The following is a 19,569-nucleotide window of genomic DNA, read 5'->3' on the forward strand; positions in this document are numbered from 1 at the left end:
TACAGCAAGCAAATGATGTTATGGCATCCTGGTTTCCTTTTATTTCCTGTGGGAAAGCCCTTGAGGCTTCTCATCAAATTCCAATCAAGGACAGATGTCTATATTCCCCCCCCCCCGACTATAATCTCTCTTTCTCGTTTATACGAAACATAGATCCCATCTTTCAATAGTTAGTGAGCTTCTCCTTAGGCTGTTTTACTGTAGTTGCCCCATAGGCATATACAGGATAGTCTAAGGATTGTAATCAGTGAGTTTCTTTATTCCTTTAATTGTGTTTTAGTATTTTATGAGTGTTGCTTTTTGTAGTTTTAATTTTTTCTAAAATGAAATTCCATGAAACTGTGACTGAAAGGGATTTGCTGTGAGAAGAGAGTCGTTGATTTTTACTGAATCCCATCCACCCTCCATCTTTGGCTGCAGCCTCCTGCACCAAAGTGCTACTATATCAGAATAACCCTCAGGAGTGGATTTTCAAAGAACTGCAGAAGGAAGGAGACCTCCAAACCTCTATTGCCCAAACTCTTTGGATTTAAGCCTGTGTTTCAAGTGCTGTATAATTAACACTGTTAATTTAACTTTGGTTTACTTTGGTGGCATCTCTGAAATTATTTTTTGATGAGAATATAGCTAGTAGTAACCATTTCAGCCCAAAGGTGTTTAAAGCTCTTAACACCTTTGGGCTGAAATGGTTACTACTTGCTATATTCTCTTCATAAAATACTGAGCCTTCCCTTTAGTTGTATATGTTTGCTAGGAGGCAATGCAGCTATTTCAGTTCTTTGAGTTTTTTGCCGGGTTGAAATTCATGGCTGAAAGTATTGGCCCTAAGTGACATATCAGCAATTCATTTTCTGGTATTCCAACTGACATGGTCTCCATCCTTTATTTATTGATATCTTCAGTCATTGGCAATAAGAGGAAAATACACTATTTGTCAAAGCTGACAGCGTTCTACTCTTGGTTGATGACACTGTTGTCTTGATCAGTGGACAATAAACTTGATGCCAATTGGCAAAGTATATTTATTTTCAAAAATGTGATATAAAGTGATTTTTTATCTCTGTTTGCAAAACATCATACTTCAGCATTTTTATTTACTTTTTAAAAGGAAAGGGTTTCTTTTTCCTGTTTTAAGGATTGGTTTGAGTTGTATACAAGTGAGATTTCATAGTGTGGTACTCAACTGAGTTTTGTTCAGAGAAGACCTATTGAAATCAATAGACCTAATTTAGTCATGTTCATTCATTTCAGTGAATCTACTCTAAGTAAACCTTAGTTGAACCACCCATTGCTTTGAATCTGGGTAGGTTGAAGAATAATATTTATTAGATGTATAGCCTTGAAAGCTTATGGCAAGTGCAAACAACAACAAAACCAGAAGGAAATTGAATTGACTCATATTCACTGAAATTTCTCTCCTTTTTTCAGCTTAATCATGAGCTTCAAATGATTCAGTATTGGTTTATGTCATATAAGACGTTGAAAGAGGATGAGGAATAGATATGTCTTCAAATATTAATGCTCATTTGCACAAACAATAGACTAACACAATAATGGTACAAAAGATTAAAGAGTTTCAGAAATATTTATACTGTTCTTCCATCTATATACTATAATCTGTCCTTGTAACATATATTGTACCACCTTTCACCTCTGGGAGGCATTATATATGCAGCTAAAAATTAAGAGCATCAAGCCAGAAAGAAACTGAGAACACTATGGCTGTATAAATTCATAGTTAGCTATCTGAGGAAGTATTCATATTTATATTATTCTATCAGGGACTGCTACCAAAATATAAACTTCAGTAACTTATAAAATATATACCATATTAAGGTGAAATATGTCAATTTAACTAATAATAGCTAAAATAACAAGCTTGGCAATATGCATCTATGCACACCTCATCATTTCCTTTGTGGGGCTGGATTACCAAAACTATCTTAGAGTTTTGATGTATAAGTTCAGTAGATTTAAATCGCTGTAGTATGCTGTTACTGGAATAATCTTGTCTCCCATCAAATGGGTGTGGTCCATAGTGGCCCGTAAGTGATCATGTGAGACAATGGATATTTTGTTTTTTACTGGATATCAGCTCTCACACCTTGGAGGGTGCTACTTCTGTGGGGAAGCTCCAGCTTCATGGATGCTTTCCATGTGTGGCACCTGTTGCCAGAAGGGGGAGCTAAACAAAAAACAAAAAACGCCTATGTTTATACAGAATTTCATCCATGACACCTGGGATCCTGACTACTGTGATATGTGTTTTGCCCAATACAGTATATCAGTTCTGCATCAATTTTCAATGGTATATGGAGTGCATGTTTTTAATTTCTGTGGCTTAAGATTGTTCTTAGGATTTTATTCAACTAACATACCCAGAGAAGACCCGTTGAAATGAACAACACTGACTAATGTTAATGAGTCTACTCTGAGTAAAGGTTGGTTGAATACAACCATGATTATCACATTTGGAGACTTACGTTTCGTAAAGTATTTGCTAGATTTTCTTGCTGTTTAAAGTGATATTCTCTATTTTTCATGGTTTGTGACGTTTCCACCCACTTTTTAATTTCTCCATGCAGAACAGATTGGCCAGGACATATTGGAAAATCTCAGCAGTGACAGAGAGAAGATTCAGCGTGCTCGAGAAAGAGTAAGTTTGATAATGAGAAACAATTTGCAGCTCCAGATGTACTTAGGATTATCACCAGAATAAGTTTATTATGAATATTTTGAGGAAGGGAGTGAGTATTACTGCTCCTTCTACAAAGCTGGATAAAGATGGAAGTTCTCAAATGCTTCATGCCTCCCTTATCAGACCATGCTGTGTTCAACTATATAAATCCAAGTTTTCAGGTAGTGTTCTTTCCCAGCCATGCTACATGAGATCCTTTCAACTTGAGAAGCTCTTGGTTTACCTGGGATCTTCTGAATCCATAGTGTTTGTTCTGCTGTAGCTTCTCTTCTTACATTTTTTAAAAATTCTATTTATTGATAAAGTCCCACTGTAGGTTCCTGGTTCACCAGACAGGCGTGAGAAGGATTCAGGTGTGAAGCCCCAGAGAGCATCTTCCAGCCACTGTTGACAATACAGAGCTAGATGGTCTGACTAGATATAAATTAGATTCCTCCATTTTCTATCATATTAGAGAAAGATGGAAAGGATTTGCTGAAACAATTAATAGAAGTGGAATACAAAAAGGGAGGTGAGAGGAAGTCGAGGAAACAAGGGAATGAAAGACAGAGTATGGGAAAGGTGTGATGTATGTTTTTAAATGGATTTTGTTTTGTTTTGTTTAGGGTTAGGGTGGGTTAGGGTTTTGTTTAGTTTAGTTTAATGTGTTTAGTTTAATGTGTTTAGGTTGTGTTTTGTATTGTTTATATATTGTATTGTATTGTTTTCTTTTCTTTTTTGTTTTTTTTCTCTTGTTTTTTTTCTTTTCCTTTTCCTTTTCTGTAATCTTTAAAAGTAATAAATATTATTTTTAAAAAAATAGATTCCTACATTTACCTAAAAGTTTACCAAGTCATTTTATAGTTTCACCATATTAAAAGCAAACCAGCAAGAATTGGGGGTTCCCAATGCATAATCTGTGGGCACCACTGTGCCCACCAATACTCGTATGTTATTTGTGAAAAGTCTCAGTAAATATTCCTTCATCCACAATGGATAAGAGACTGCTTACTCTTCCTGCTCAGTTCCTGTTTGCACTATCTCAGCCTGTGCTTCTTTGAACATGTTCCCTTAAACATGACCGTATTTGATTGGATGCTACAAACAGGCAGCCTCCCATCCTTCTGTTCTGAACAGAGAAGCGGTGGAAATAACTTCTCTCAGTAAGCAAGCAAGCATAGCTGTTACTATAGTTCCCTTTTTCCCGTTGATAGGGAAAGGCACGCTGGCACCATTTTGTGGTCCTGTCCCATGTTCTGTTCTTTGAGATGTGGCAGCCTATTTGTGTTATGTCACACACCCCATGGCAGCCATTTTGTGACTGACATCCACAGCACTTACTCAAATGTGCCCACTGGCTCAGAAAGATTTTATTTTTAAAATTTTTAAATTTCTATACCACCCTGCATCTGAAGATCAGAGGGCAGTTTACAATATAAAAACACAAAAATGCATACCACAGTAAGAAGCAAAAACAATACCCCCCCCACTACTCTCTTGAAACTCCATTGTTTTTGAAAAATGTGAAGTTTGAAGCACCAGCATATTTCATTAACATGTAAATAGATTGCTTCCTTTTTAAAAAGACAAACAAACCACAAAGGTCTCTCTACCTATTGGATTATATACAATCTTTCAACATTTTCCCTCACAGCTCAGAGAAACAGATGCAAACTTGGGCAAGAGTTCAAGGATCCTTACAGGAATGTTACGAAGGTAAGGGCAAGGTAGGGACCCTCTCTCTTTTTCTTGCTTCCTTCATATAAATTGCAAGTTAGATAAAATCTATTGACGCTTGTCATAATTTTGAATCGTTTGGAAATCAGCCAGCTTGGTGTAGTTTTGCTAAGGGCAGTTCCTCTGACAATTAAAACTATTTTGGTTGCTGTAGATTTCTTTTTCTCTCACACACACACCAGGCTGAGATATAGGCCTATAGTTGAAACTTTTTTTTACTGCTGCTTGTTTATATGGATGGCCAACCTTCTTCGCAACACATGCAATCTGTATTCAAGAAACCATTAAAACAATTCATTGACTATATTAATATATGCTCTTTCCATATATATATATATCACTCTCGCCCATGCTGGCACAGTTCCTGTAGACATATGGAGCACCAACAAATTGCTCAGTTTCTCTCACCAGAACATGTGCAGCTAGATGCACTAGCCTGGGCACGTCCAACTCCCAAGATACTGTGATCTACTCCCAGTATAAAAAAGGCAGTGATCTACCCATTGAGAGGGTTTAACAGAGCTGCTGAGCTTTTTTTAGGGGTGGTTTCAAAAACTACGCTCAGCCAGTACTACAGCGCTGATAATAGCACGCAGCACAACAGCCACCTGTACACGAACGACCACCCACCATCTTTTCCCTCTCTGCCATCAACGGGGAGGAAATAAATGTCAGCGCGCCACGCCCCCTTATATAGAGTCCGCAATCAACCGCAATGAATAGCGAGCACCCCGGCGATCTACCTGTAGATTGCGGTCGACAGGTTGGACATGTCTGCACTAGCCCACCACATGAATTAGGACGTCTGTGCCCACCTCTCTAGCTGTCCCCATTCCACTAGATCAGGGAAACAGGCTTCAAGCTCCCATGCCCTGACTGAGCAATGAATAGCAGACTTGATTGGGAGATTTCCTATTCACCTTAATGACCTGAGATACTGCCTGCAACTCTGCACATATATACACGTGCAGGGCTCTGTTATGTCATATGGAGATGCCACTATATATGTGTATGACATGTGTGAGGAAAATCAAATACACACGTTTCTTCCATTAGCTAGAATGACCCACCCCTCCAAAATGCAGGGACCTAAATAATTATTTCGTCCAATTCCAAGGATAACTTTTAGCAGGGTTCTTATCAGCTGGATCTGTCAGATCTTTATTTAGTATGATTACATGAAAAACCACACAAGAGGAAGCATTTTCAACTTCTCTTTTTTGACATGAATCAAGCTTTTATGAAGGAGAGGCTGGATAGACAATATGTTTGACACTGAGAAATGGTTGACATCGTACGTGCAAACGTTTTGTACCGTGAAAGATGGCCAGTGGTCAAAGATTAAGGGAGCTGTAGTCCACAACAAGTGGAGGGCACCAGGTTGGGGAAGGTTGCTAAAAGTTATTTGTGTGCAGCTGCTTGCCATGCAGATCAGACGGTTGTTTTCATGCTCCCACAAATGGACAAAGGTCTGCTGTGACATGGAGAAAAATTGCCTGATCCATATGGCAAATTACTGCACATGAGCAACTTCCCATGTGGAAATGGCTGCACGTGAAGTGATTTAAACTATACACCAGTCCTTAATCTCCTCATGAAAATAGCTTGGGTTTGTTTTGCTTTCCCCCCTTCCTTGTATATCCAGCTGACAAAGGGTAAGATAACGGCACCTCTTGCTTCCATTTCACAAACTTCTCACAATTCAGACTCTGAACCGTAGCATACAAAATTTTCTGATTAAGAGTAATATGTAAATGACACCAGCTAAATTCAAAATCCATAGAGAAAGGAGGCAGCAATTGAAAGAGATGGTTCAGCGCCTGTAGACAATCAAAATAATAATAATAAAAACTCCATGACCAAACCTATATCCTCCCCAGGAAGGGCCCTGCGACATGAGCTGTAACGAATATTCTGCATATGTCTCCATTTTGTCAAATCTCATTAAAGGGTTTCCTTGCTTTATGTCAATTGAGCTGTCCAAAAATCATTCATCATTTTTAGTGTAAAAAAAAGTCATGCAGTTATTTAAATAATATCATATTAATGTTAAAGTTCAGCTGTCATTTAATAGTATGGCTTAATCAGACATAGCATTTAAGAAAAATAGTTTTTTCAGGCTTTACTTCGCTTTCAGGTTGGCAGATTCAAATAAGGATTTATGGGTTTCTAAACCAATGTATTTCTTCCCCATGTTTATGCTTGATGTACCTCAGTTTTTATTTCAGGCGAGTGCAGTCTGTTATTTTCAGTAAAATAAAATATCATATTGTGTTTGAATACATTTGCAAGTAATTTACTGAGGGTGAAACAGAAACACAGTATAACCTTTGACATTGCTGTGTGCTTTGGAGTAACAGTTAGACTTCCTAGTTTATAAGTGTTCTGTAAGCCAAATAAAAAAGTGACCTTTGTGAAATAATCATTTGTTCTCAGACAAATGAATTATGTAGTCATATGTTTAAAAGGACATGTATTGTGTGTGTGTTTTTGTATTTGAAAAGGGCATTGCTTTTCTTTTTCTTATACATCCCTCTTCCAAACACACACTTAGGAAGATTTACCCATCAGGATATAGAGAAATTAATGTTTCAATTCAGCAAATGAATGATTGGTGCGAAGTCCTATAGATTTGCATGTTTCTGTCCTTAGGTTCGCATGTTTTATATTAAAAGTGGAGTGCTTGGTGACATTCCAGAAAAATAATTCCCTGTCCCAGACAGGTAAATTCAGGGAGTAATTTACATTTGTTTTACATATGTAAGGAAAAAGTTGATTAGCAATTTTCAAGAGTCAGCAGTTTCAAATGAGAATTGTTCAGAAAGCAAGCCAGAAGGGATAAAAATAACTTTCAGCAAAGATCTAGATCAAGTACAATTTCTGGAAAACAATAATTATCAAGAGAGTTTGGTTTTCTTGATATTGCTCATTTCCAGATACCATGCAAATAAGCATTTAATTGCTGAATAGAGTGGCTTTATTCCATCTAATTACTATGTGAAAATAATGTCACTAGGTTAAAGTGGAGAACACTTCCTTGCCGCATATTGAATCTGCTGATTTTTTTTAAAGGCATATGCCGTATTTACCATCTTGGTTAAGGCATGATATTCTGCAGTGATTTTCCATTCTAATTACTGAAAAGATTGAGCAAAAGCATGTTGCCTTTGTTTGGGGTTTACCTTCTGTCCTGAAATTCCATATCTCAGCAATTACTTCTTTCCCTCTGTCCGCAAAACCCGCTGTGAAACGGACAAGAATAAGTTTTTTAAAGGAGCTTGCTTAAAAACAGACTTGGGGTTTTGGGGAAGATGGTGTTATAAAGCTTTGTATGATAACTTTGCCTTATTATTTTTTCCATGTTTATGTGTGTGATGCATCAATATGCACTAGATAAAATAGTTGTGGGCAATCATCACCTAATCTACGCACACCAATTGCTAATATAGCCATCCAGTTTAGGACACAACCTCAGTCTCCTTGTGACCCTTCCTGAAGTCACAACACATCATTTGGTAATCATTTAGGTATTTGGAGAAAAGGCTAAGTCTATCCTGTTGAGTTTGAGCAATAATATGTACCTATACATATTTGGCATAGCATCATTTTAAACAATATAATTTTCTTTCCATTCTTATTCCTTAAGATCAAAATGTGGTCTAGAGAGTCCTGATCTTGTTTCTGTAGTTACATGGAAGGGAAGTCTGCTGCCATATCACATAAGGATCTCTATACTCCATGGGTTACAAAACCTATCAATTATTATTATATGACCATTTTCATTATTAGCTTTGTTGTCATAGCTTCCTACCAAGGCCAACTGGTAGAATAAAGTCAACTCTTCAGGGCTTTGGAAACTATAATTTTTTTCCCACCCACTGTTACTGTTACATAATGAGAATTTTGACATCTTTCCAAAATGTAATACAATAAAATACAAAGTAGTTAATGTAAGGCTCAGCAACATTTACAAATGTCTCCCACTCAAGTTACTAAAATTCTACCTGGTAAGAAATTCTGAAAGCATCACATTTAAATTTATTTCCTCAATCTCCAACCCTCATTTACAGTTATGAAAGACCATCAGAAAATATAATATCGGATTAAATCCATATTTTGTGGGAACCCATCAAATTTCCATTCAGTAATCATAAAAAGAACTTAATATGTTCAGTTAGTTTTTAAGGAATAGATAATAAAAGAAAACAAAGATTTATGTTTGTTAGGTGTATATCATTATACCCCTTAATATGCCCAATGGCTTATGTTCTCAACTAACTTTATTTGGGAGAATTTGCAGAGTCCAAGAAGCAAGATGAAAACCAACTCTCAGCTAAATGATGTTTCCCCATAGCAGAGCATCCCACTTTGGAAATACCCCTAGCTTTTGAAAAAATTAATCTTGAAAATTGTTACACATGAGGTGTTAGGAGACTGATGAATGCATTTGCCTGTATAAAAAGACCCCTTTTCAAATTTAATTTTAAACAGGATAGGGCTTGGAGCTCTGGCTGATGAAAATAGGGCAATGTACATTCAACACTCTGGTGATAAATTGGGTGATTTGCCAACACCTTCATAACAACCACTAATATATGCAAGAATAAAGCCTGCTTTATCCAGCAGTCTAGTTGGTTAAAATCCTTATTGCCAGTGATTGGAATGAGTTCCATTCCTGTCTAGGCTTCCAACCATTTTTTTTTATTTTTACATATACTTAGCTTTTCTCCTTCACTGTTATTTTTACTTTTCTTTACACACACACACACATACACACACACACACGGCAGAGACAGAGTGATTGAGGTTACAAATAAACACAGAAAACATGGTATTCTATAAAAAGTTTTGACGAAACAGGAACATTTCTGTTGGAAATTATTTAGGAAGAGGCATCAAAAACAATATATTAACAATCTAAAGATAAGAAGTTTTTCAGAATAAAAAGTTGAATATTTGTTCTATAATTAGAAAAAATAGAAAATTTATGCTGCAGTTAGGAAAAATATTGTATTTCCTTTTTCTGAAGTGATGGACAAAACATCTGGAAAACTTAAATGCAATGTCAGTACAATTCCTAAGGGTAAAACATATTTCATTATTGGTCATTCCAACAAGTAAACCTTTGATAAAGTTCAAATAAAAGAATATAGTTATCTTGGGGATAAAGGAATATATCAATTGCATTTAAGAGGATGAATTTCTTTTAAAATGCATCTCATATACTGGATCTCACATTTCCTCTTTTAAAGACATGAAATTATTTTAAAAATATTAAAGAAAATACTATTTTGTAAAACATAAAGTAGTTTTGTAAAGTGGAACAAATAACTTTGCCTCCTTTTTATATACAGAACAGACAAGATTGTTTTAATATAACTGAACACAATACCTTACATTTTATGGTTGCACATCCAGGTTTGAGACTGTTTTTTTATACACTTAACTGGCTTTCACCATCAGGTCCCAGGGCAGATTACGACAACTAAAGATTTAATATTAAAAATATCTTAAGACAAATTGCAGTCACAGGGATGGGGTGGGTCCTGAAAACTTACATTTCAGGTGGCAAAGGCCAGAGAAAAGGTGTGCATCTTCGGCATATGATGAAAATGTATAGTGACAGTGCCACACTGTATTGTGTGTTGTGACTGGATTTGGGACTGGGGTGGCAGTTGCTGAAGGATGAGGAAGAGGAGGAGCACACAGAGACCACCATCAGTGGGGAGAAGCCCCAGAGGGAGGGAAGGGTCTGGCTCCCTATCCTGCTCCATTCATGGGGAGAGCATTGACCAACCAGGAAGGAAGGCTGGACATCTAGATGAGAAGGACCCAGAAGAGCTGACCACCCACCCCTTGGCCAAGAACTCATTCATACCCTTCAGAGAAACATTCACCTCCAAGGGCACCTATCTTGCAGGGCAAAACAGTGAACATGCATAGTCTTGCCTTTAAAAACCAGTGTGAGGGGCATGATTGTTTGCTGAGACATATTTAGTAGCTTTCATCTGGTCTCAGACGCCCAATGATGTTCTCAGATTCTCTAGCTATGCCTTTGGCGATCTGTACCCATAGCCTGAGGGACGCGGGTGGCGCTGTGGGTTAAACCACAGAGCCTAGGGCTTGCCGATCAGAAGGTCGGTGGTTCGAATCCCCGCGACAGGGTGAGCTCCCGTTACTCGGTCCCTGCTCCTGCCAACCTAGCAATTCGAAAGCACGTCAAAGTGCAAGTAGGTACCACTCCGGCGGGAAGGTAAATGGCATTTCCATGCACTGCTCTAGTTCGCCAGAAGCGGCTTAGTCATGCTGGCCACATGACCCGAAGCTGTACGCCGGCTCCCTCAGCCAGTAGAGCGAGCCACGACTGGACCTAATGGTCAGGGGTCCCTTTACCTTTACCCATAGCCTGACCATACCACCGTAAGCCTTGAATAAAGCTTTATTTTTTAAACATAAGAGCCATTTGGGATGGGAGCCTTGACATAGTGAAGGTGCCAGGTGTCTGTATGTTTGTTCCAAATAGCGTTCATTCATCAATTACAATTTTTGGTGCATAATTCAAGACCCTTAGGTGCAGGCTTTAAAAACAGCAACACAAATATGTGTGAAATAGCAGTGCTGGCTTTATCTGCAGATTTTGCAGATTTCTGGGCATTGATAGTGGACCTCAGGTAGGATCTTAGCATTGGACTGTGTTAGGCTGTCATGTTCATACAGTAATAATTGCAACTTGAGGGATAGTTCCAAAGGTGCCTTCCTTGCAGGAATAAAAAGGAACTTACGGTCATATAAGATGACCCCTGTGAATTCTGCTGATTCCTCTTCCCTCTGTTGTGCCCCTTGCAGCCTATCATTTGCTGTTCTCAACTGTATATTTCTGATAGAGAGAGGACGGAATGTCCCATAACATTCAATCACACTTCTTTCTATTCAAACCTTATAAGTGCTTTCAAATAAATAAACCCGTAGTGTTATATTTTTTAAAAAATAAGGTATATGTGAATATCTATTTAGTGATTCTGCTGAATTCATATTACATTTATAACAAGGTGTGAAACCTGATGTTTGTTTGGACAGCATGCTTGGTTTATTTCTGAAGTTTTGTTTTTCTGTGCACACATGTTTATGATCTAAGTACATCTCTTTGTCTGTTTTTACATTGTTCTAAGAGTGTACAATATACTTGTTTTCATTATTTTTCCTTTCTATATCGTCTGGAATTATTTGCCCTCCTCCATCAACCTTGACCATCTGTACAGCTGGAAATACCATTATCCAAATCACAGTTATTCTCCTACAAAAAGAGTAGGGTCCCAGTGGATACTTCCCTGTGCTAGTTCATTCAGACAACATGTAGAAAGAATGTGATACATCACACTGGGTTAAGTATCCTCTAACCCCTGTGGTTGCACTGTTCATTGAGACATGCTTACTATCATTAAAAGGTTAGAGCCTTCAAGAAGATTGCAGTTTGCAGCCTCAACATAGCAAAATGCACAGCAATATGCCAAAGTAGAAATGAACATCCTAAAGCACATCTGCATGCTTCATAAAAATGTGGAAATAGGTGCTAAAAAATTGTTTGCAAGTTGAAGAAGGAATTTCAGCATAGCAGGATTTGTCCAATAGTGCTTTACATGGTGATAGTAAACTGAGCTGAAGAGCAATCAATTGCAGTGTCTTCATTAAGTTTTGCCAAACCAAATCAACCAGGAATTATATGTAATGTCTTGCTAAATGTCTTGGAAGAAGGGCTGCAATATATCTAACTTTAGCTGGATATGATTAGAACAGTAATCTATGTCTCTGTAGACATAGTCTACCATTTCAGAACTTGCATTTTGATCTGGATAAGGACGCATGTGGACAGATGACTAATTTAAGACTAATCGAGCACTGGACTGAAAGTTACATTAAAAACAAACAAACTTGTGATCACATTCGGGCAAGGCTTCAAGGATGAAAGGCAAAGTGAACTCTCTTTTTTTTTTTTTTTTTTTTTTTTGCTGCTATGCCAGGCGAGGAGTACGGCCTTGGCAGAGAGAGCCCGACCTGGGGGGAGATCTGAGGGCCAGATGATGGACCTTGAAGACCACATGTGGCTCCCAGGCTTGAGGTTCCCTGTCCCTGATTTAAACGTTAAGGACCGGATTCAACTAACCAGCCACTCTAGTAGAAGCCGGAGCAAGGTCTCTCACTAGTACAACAGAGCTGTCTCCATCTCCTGCCCCCATATGCCCCCCATGTCATCCCCAAATCCACTCCGTAGTGTCAGAAAAAAACCTAGAACACTGCACAGTACTTGTCCATGCAAAGTGAGCTTTTTTGTGAAAGTACTCGCCCATATGGAGTACCGTTGCCTCTCCTTTTGCTGCCAATGGCAGCCATTTTGTGCTGTCATTCACAGCACTTTTATCAAAACATGAGTCCTGGCATCCTGATCCTGAGAGAATCCTATTTATTTCTTAATGCATTATATTTTCTGTATGCATTATACTTAACTTTTCCTTACTGTTTTTTTCAGTACAGCTTTAAAAACTAAATGTCATATATGTTTGGGTATTTATAAAGTTAGATCATTTGTACGTAGCCTTAAGCAAACGAGTCCTGCAATAAGTGGCCTTTCAGAGTGAATACTTTAAGAACAATTTAAAATACCAATCCTCCCGTTGTACCACATGATTATTCACGTCAGACCTTTTTAGCACAAACTATTACACCTTATGCAGGAGGGTGAAGACCTTTGGCCATCTTTTCTATTTAATGATATAATCAGTAAACAAAATATACATGTTACATGCTTGACTATTAAAGGAGCCTATATTTTTGATTGAACGTTTGCTCTGTAAATTGGTGCATTCACATATCAACTTGTTTCTTGTTTAAAATGCCTGCTGTGTTCATAAGATGGTACAAAGCAAGCTCAGTAACAGCTCGTATCTCATGCAGGTGGTCGAGCTAGTTGCCTCACAGATCAAAAGTCAAACTACTGTGAATCTTCCTTTGAAATGGCAGTTAGTGAGACAAGGCTGATCTTATCTCCACAACAAAAAGAGTTATAGATATCCATCATGAATTTCTGAGAACAAAGGGCTGTTTCATAATCGTACAGCATCAGTACTGCAGGCATTTCTGAACACATCCTTGGAATATGCACACTGTCCTATTACATGGGGTCGAGCTAAATAAATATTTGTTATTACATATGAGATAGCATCTCTATCACTGAAAGAATCAGTGATATAAAGTCCTTGATTAGACAGGAAGTTGTTTCCCATCATAGTGAAATCACTGGGCAGGAAGAGGGGACGATTCCACTCTAAATTGTACTATAGCCCCATTATCTGACACTGTGAGTTATATGACTTCATAATGGGGAAGGGCTGAACTAGTAAACCTTTTCTTCCCGAAGCTTGTATTAGTACCCTTGCCCAGAAACAGGTTTGTAAAGGATGGAAGCAACATGACCAAGTGTCAACATGCCTTGCTTTTACTGCATATGGTCCACTACCCAGCTAATTGCAACCCACTTAACCATGTGCCAGCAACAACAAAAAGTCTACTTATTTTAAAATGAGGTTGCTAGAGGTTGGAAATGGTAATTAGTTTTGCAGGGCCAGGAATGTAGAGAAAGGTTAGGGGTGGGGTGTACCTGCTGCTGCTAAATATTAATAATAATAATAATAATAATAATAATAATAATAATAATAATAATAATATCATCATGATCATAATGTTTGCATGACACATATTATAAGAGATGGCTGCTCGACTTAGGAATAACCTACCCGAGGATCTTCACCTGTAGACTTCATTACAAACATTTAGGTGCCATGCTAAAACATTTCTGTTTTCCTAGGCTTTAAAGGACTGTAAGCATTTTTAACTTAAAACACTTTGATTTTACCGTATTTGATTAGGCTGTTGCTACTTTACTTAGTTTTAATTTGCTGTACAGGTGATGACCAATTTACACACATCTGATTGATGCAGAACTGTGCACACATGCATCAAACACGCTTCCTCTCAACATGCCAGGAAGCCAATGGGCCTGAGTTTGAAGGTCTGGAAAGCCACGTTAGCTGGTCTTTGAGAGTGACTGGGAGGCCTCCCTACCTTCTCCCCTAAACTGCCTTACCTGGGTGCTGTAAGGGAAGAAGCAAGGGCACTTTTGCCACTCGGCCGCAGTCCACAGCCCTTGAAGGGCGCCCTCCACTTATTTTAACAGAGCACAGCTGGGACTGCAGTAACTTTCTATTCCCCGGCAAATCTGTGCATCAAATCCCATGCCTGCTATCAATATTTACTTTATGTTGAGCTTTATGAAAAGGGAGAAAAGCAGTTTCTCAAAGTAAAAGTTTCCAAGAAAACCCTCCTCTGAGATAAGCTGTTCTGTTTCGAGCAAACACTTTAAATAAGACAGGAGGCAAAAGCTATATTGAAGGCAAATAGGTTAAAAGGTTGGAATTGTTGCCTTGCTCGTCCTTATTGTATTTTTATTGACTGACCTGCACAATCAAGGCAACATTTACTATAATTCTCATTTGTGCCTGCTTTTGGAGGCTGAAAAGGTTGGAACCTGCAAAAAGCATTTGTTTTGATACATTGCTTGCATTATGTATGTGTGAGGCACTCAGTGGTGTTATGAATGGTTGATGAATTGGTGTATAGCTGTTGAAGCAATTAAAAGGTCCAGTACTGGAAATTCTTGGGTTGATTCCATTAATACTCGAATAACTAGTAAGAAATTTATTGAACAAGGCCACAAACAAGTTGAATGAGGCCACAAACATTATTGCCTGTAAATGCTGCATAATGCTTTCCCACCCACCCAAGCCTGTAGGAAAACCCTTGTCGAGTGATAAAAAGCTTTGTTCGGTTAGTAGTGTCACTTTGTTTTTTCACCCCTGTAATAGCTGGGGTTGTTTTGCTCATAAAGTTAGCGATGCCATTTGAAGAGGTAATTGCTCAGTACAGTTTCAAGATATTGTGAAAGTTCTCATGTTCGTTTAAAGAAAAGGAGGAAAGGCCTAGCTCAGTACTTCAGAACTGTTTTTCTTTTCTTCTTTTCTTTTTTTTTAATGCTTACTGTCTCTTCCGTCATTTGACACAATTGGCAATCTTAAGAGCCCTAGTCTGAGTGAACATTGGGAGCTTGCACAACTTGGGTTTACATTTTGGGGAGAATCACACACTATATCCTGAGCAGAAGGGGCCGATCTACTGCAGTATGTTGCCGTATTGTAGAAGTGCAGAAAAAATGTAATTGAAATAGCTCAAGCAAATGGTATGCTTAAATATCCCTTTTCATGAGGTAAAATCTGCTGATCTAACTGCTGTGAGCCGTGTGAGAAGACAAGGATTCCTATTGAGACCAAAACTTGAAGTCTTCAAGCTGAAGGAGTTAGGCCAATCATTCCATGAAGTGATATATAAGAGAGTCCATAACCAAAGGATTAGTTCACTGAAAATTAATAGGAATCCATGGATAATCTTAGATACAAGGCTGTTCAGCCTGAATCATCGCTGAAGTTGTGCAAGTTTGACAGAGGAATATTCTTGTCTTGCCTTATAGAAACAGAATGATTTTGTCATTGTCAATCCACTGCTGAGTGTTGTAAACAAGGATACATGCTCTGAACATGTGTCTCATCTCCTGCTGTGGTATAACCCAGAAAAGTGGCAACGTGAATCTTGGGTCTGGAACAGGCAACTGACATATTTAAAAGGCTTTCAGCAACAGGGGTAGTAGAGAGGCACTGAGCATTCTAGCTTCTTCCTTCCCGTTCATCTCCTCCATAAATTAGAAGATAAGTTCATTTAGTGCTGTAATCCATTTAACTTTTGTCCTACCGTTGTGATTTCAGTCATGTTTCATAATTTTTATTTAAAGCTGTATTATATTTTCTGGTCTGGTCTCACACAGCAGTCTGAGAATTCTTCTATTCAGTTTCCATTCCTTCTCACTCTCCCCCACTATGCATAGCACTAGGTCTGGACCAGGGCTGTAACTCTCAAGCCATGATTTCTCAAGAATCACTTCAAAATGAACAAGTTTTCTGTGTAGATATCGACTCCACAGTAATGGTTTGTCACCATATTTGAAAGAAGGAAGGAACCTCTGGGCATATATTTTCACCTTCTAAATTGGCATGTGACTTTGGCAAATTTAGACCTTTTTCTACAAGTTGTAACATGCTTTTCATGATCAAACCTGAGCATGGCATATTGCTTGTTCTGTTGCAGCCAGGTGCATTTTGTTCTCTCCTCTTTTCTGTTAACCATTTGAGTTTTCTTCTCTTTTCTTATATGGGCAGATCTCATGGGATATTTATGGAAGATCATGCCTTAGTACAGATGTGCTTCGTTCCTCCATCATGGGAAATCTCACAAAAACTGATTAGCAGGGGAAAAAATAAGCAACTATGAAGGTTTTAAAATTAATGTGTGATTGAGAATATTATTTTTAAAACTAGCCAACATTTGGACCTTATTTTCCCCCTGGTTACTCTCTAGAGATAAGTACTCAAAAGTATCATGGGTCAGAAGTAAAAATAACATAGTGGTCATGGTATGTTAATGCCTTGTTTACATGAGCTTCTTATAGATGTTATAGAAATGTCTTCTTCATGAACTGATCGTGTTGCTGACAAATACTCAGTGAATTCTCTCTGAGTTGGAAAAGTATTTTTGTTTAAGTTGCACAATTTAAAATATGCCTCTAATTAAAAGCATAAGGAGCTAATTTTCAAATCTTATTTTGAGTTACTATAACTGTATAGCAGCCCTGACAGAACTGCAAGCTTTCTTGGATGTAAGTCCCAAGTCAGCATGTACAGGATTGCAACAGTACAGTACAATCCTACGTAGGTTTACCGAGAAGCAAATCCTACTGAATTTAATAGTGCTTAATCCAAGGGATGCACCATCTTACTGTCTGCCTCAAGGCACTGTGGCACAACCAGATCCCTTCATCTGCCCCAGCTGCAACAAAACATGTCTCTCCCATATCAGCCTTTACAGCCAATGCAGGCACTGCAGCCTTCCAACTGTTTGACTTCACCCAAGAAGTCACTCTCCTCTAGTCAACAAAATGCAAATGCAATGCACAAAATATGGCAGTGTGCTATCGCTCCAACGGTTTTAAAGAGTTAAAATAATAGCTGTCCCAGTATGGTAAGAAAGATGCCCATTGTTCAAACAGATCACTTTGCTTAGCTGCAGTTACAAGAGAAGATCCATTGTCTTCAATTAGTTTTGAACATTGGCTTTGAGTTAAACATGTAGAACAGGGATAGCCAACATGGTGTCTTCCAGATATGTTGGACTACAACCACTGTTAGCCACAGTGAAAATAGGAATTGTAGCAAATAACATTTAGAGATTGTATTGCTGATTAAATACTATCTCTCATATGCTTTTTCTGTGGGACATGATAGCATTTCACTAGTTACCACTGGTCTATGATTCCAGTTCACTAGGCTGTTGATAGATTATATGGGCTGTTTAACAAAGTAGTTAGTATTATATACGAGTCATCTCTTGGTTCTACAGACTGTGTTAATTTAAAATAAAATAAAACAAGGCATCACCCTTTCCTAAAGAGTTTTTCAGAGTTCAGATAAATGATCCCAGTAATGATCTTTATCAATGGCCTTTAATTGAACTATGATACTGGACACCATCTCAGCATTAATCATTTAAGTTCATCAAAAATTATATTCAAGTTGACATTGCTACTAATCCTGCCTAATGATGTTTCACTTACATTTGACAAAAAGATAGTAGAGTCACCTACTTGGGAATAATTTACTGGATTTTTACTTAGTTGGGGTGGGGAAAAACTTACTAAATTTGTCGATGAAATATTATTATTTATCTATCTATCTATCTGTTACATTTATATCTCACCCTTCCTCCCAAAGAAGCCCAGCAAGCCAACAAGTGATAAAACAATAAAAACATATTTAAAATAATTCCAGTACAGATGCAGGCAAAAGTTATTCAAGATGTGCAGTCTAGATCATTTCCAATTAGTGCTGAGGTCTTGAAGGTCCAGTCTTGGCTTTTTATTAATATGTTCAGTTTATTAATGTATTTTTGATATATGCAGAATGTGACTGCCTGGTACATCTCATGATGTAACATAATTACAGTCCTTTTAATTTGCTTAAAGCAGGCCTGCTTTTGTTGCTTAAAATTCAGAAATATTTCACAGGTTAATAACATAATAACTCATTAGAAAGCCATGGCATGTACTTGAGGTTATCTCAAAGGCTATCCATATTTAACAATAAACTTGAGATAATTCCTTGACTATTTGACTGTCATTGACCAGTTTAAATATTTAAGCTTTTAATTTGACCCCTTTGCCTACATTTTAACCATGTATAGAAATTGAAATGAGTGCATAGAAATGGAATACCTTTTAAATCAAGTTTTAATTTTTAAATAGCCTACAATTTAAATTTCTTTTGTGGATTAATAACATAGTGTAGAACCACAGTGCCCTAATTATAAACTTAAATAATTGAATGACTTTAATTTCATAATTAACTAAAGCCAAACCTTTCCTTCTACTTTATATCTGATTTATTTTACCTCTTCCTCAATTTCTCCATTGATCCAAGCCATTTCCCAATCAGCTTCCAGAACTTCTACTGGGTGCTTGTATTGCAATCTTCCCATTACCTGGGTCAAATGGTGACACCACTATCTAAAGATCTGGTAGAGTTCAAAAGTACTTACCAAAAAGTTTTAGAAACTTGATTTAGACATTTGGATTATTGAAAGCTGAACACTAGCCAACCAAAGCTAATTTACAAGATTTCTGAAAGATGCTTAGTTTCATACTGTAGAAAGTATCCAAGGACTACGAAGTTCAGGTCAGTAGTGCCCTTGCCAAGTAGATTTGGTGTACAAAGGAAAGGAGCAGGGTGTGAACCTTTTGCCCATAAGCAAGTGACAAGCATGTTAAGTCTGCTTAAATACTCTTGAAGCCAGTGTTAGAGAGATATTTTCCTTTCACAATATTAATGGTTTTTAATTCATAATGGCCTTTATCTCATTTTGTTTAGGGTACAGAAGAACAAAACTGCTAATCAGCAGATAGGATTCTCTTTTTTTCTTTATTCAGTTCTTAAATTCAGACACTT

The 19,569-nt window shown here is 37.7% G+C and overlaps 1 protein-coding gene across 4 annotated transcripts in view; it reads left to right on the plus strand.

Moving 5' to 3' along the window:
• VTI1A (vesicle transport through interaction with t-SNAREs 1A) overlaps window positions 1–19,569 on the plus strand; it is a 239,628-nt gene that overhangs the window by 146,616 nt on the left and 73,443 nt on the right. For 2 of the 4 annotated variants that reach the window (XR_014548536.1, XR_014548538.1), the window contains 2 exons: window positions 2,586–2,656; window positions 4,332–4,404. Coding sequence is in view for 1 of the 4 variants with exons in the window: in XM_083615033.1 (XP_083471159.1) it covers window positions 2,586–2,656; window positions 4,332–4,393 (133 nt within the window). In the remaining 3 variants the exon portion in view is untranslated. The remainder of the gene's footprint in view (window positions 1–2,585; window positions 2,657–4,331; window positions 4,405–19,569) is intronic. The other 2 variants (XR_014548537.1, XM_083615033.1) reach the window with 1 other exon arrangement.

This window comes from Podarcis filfolensis, assembly GCF_964270895.1.
Source record: "Podarcis filfolensis genome assembly, chromosome: 5".
NCBI classification, from domain to species: domain Eukaryota; kingdom Metazoa; phylum Chordata; class Lepidosauria; order Squamata; family Lacertidae; genus Podarcis; species Podarcis filfolensis.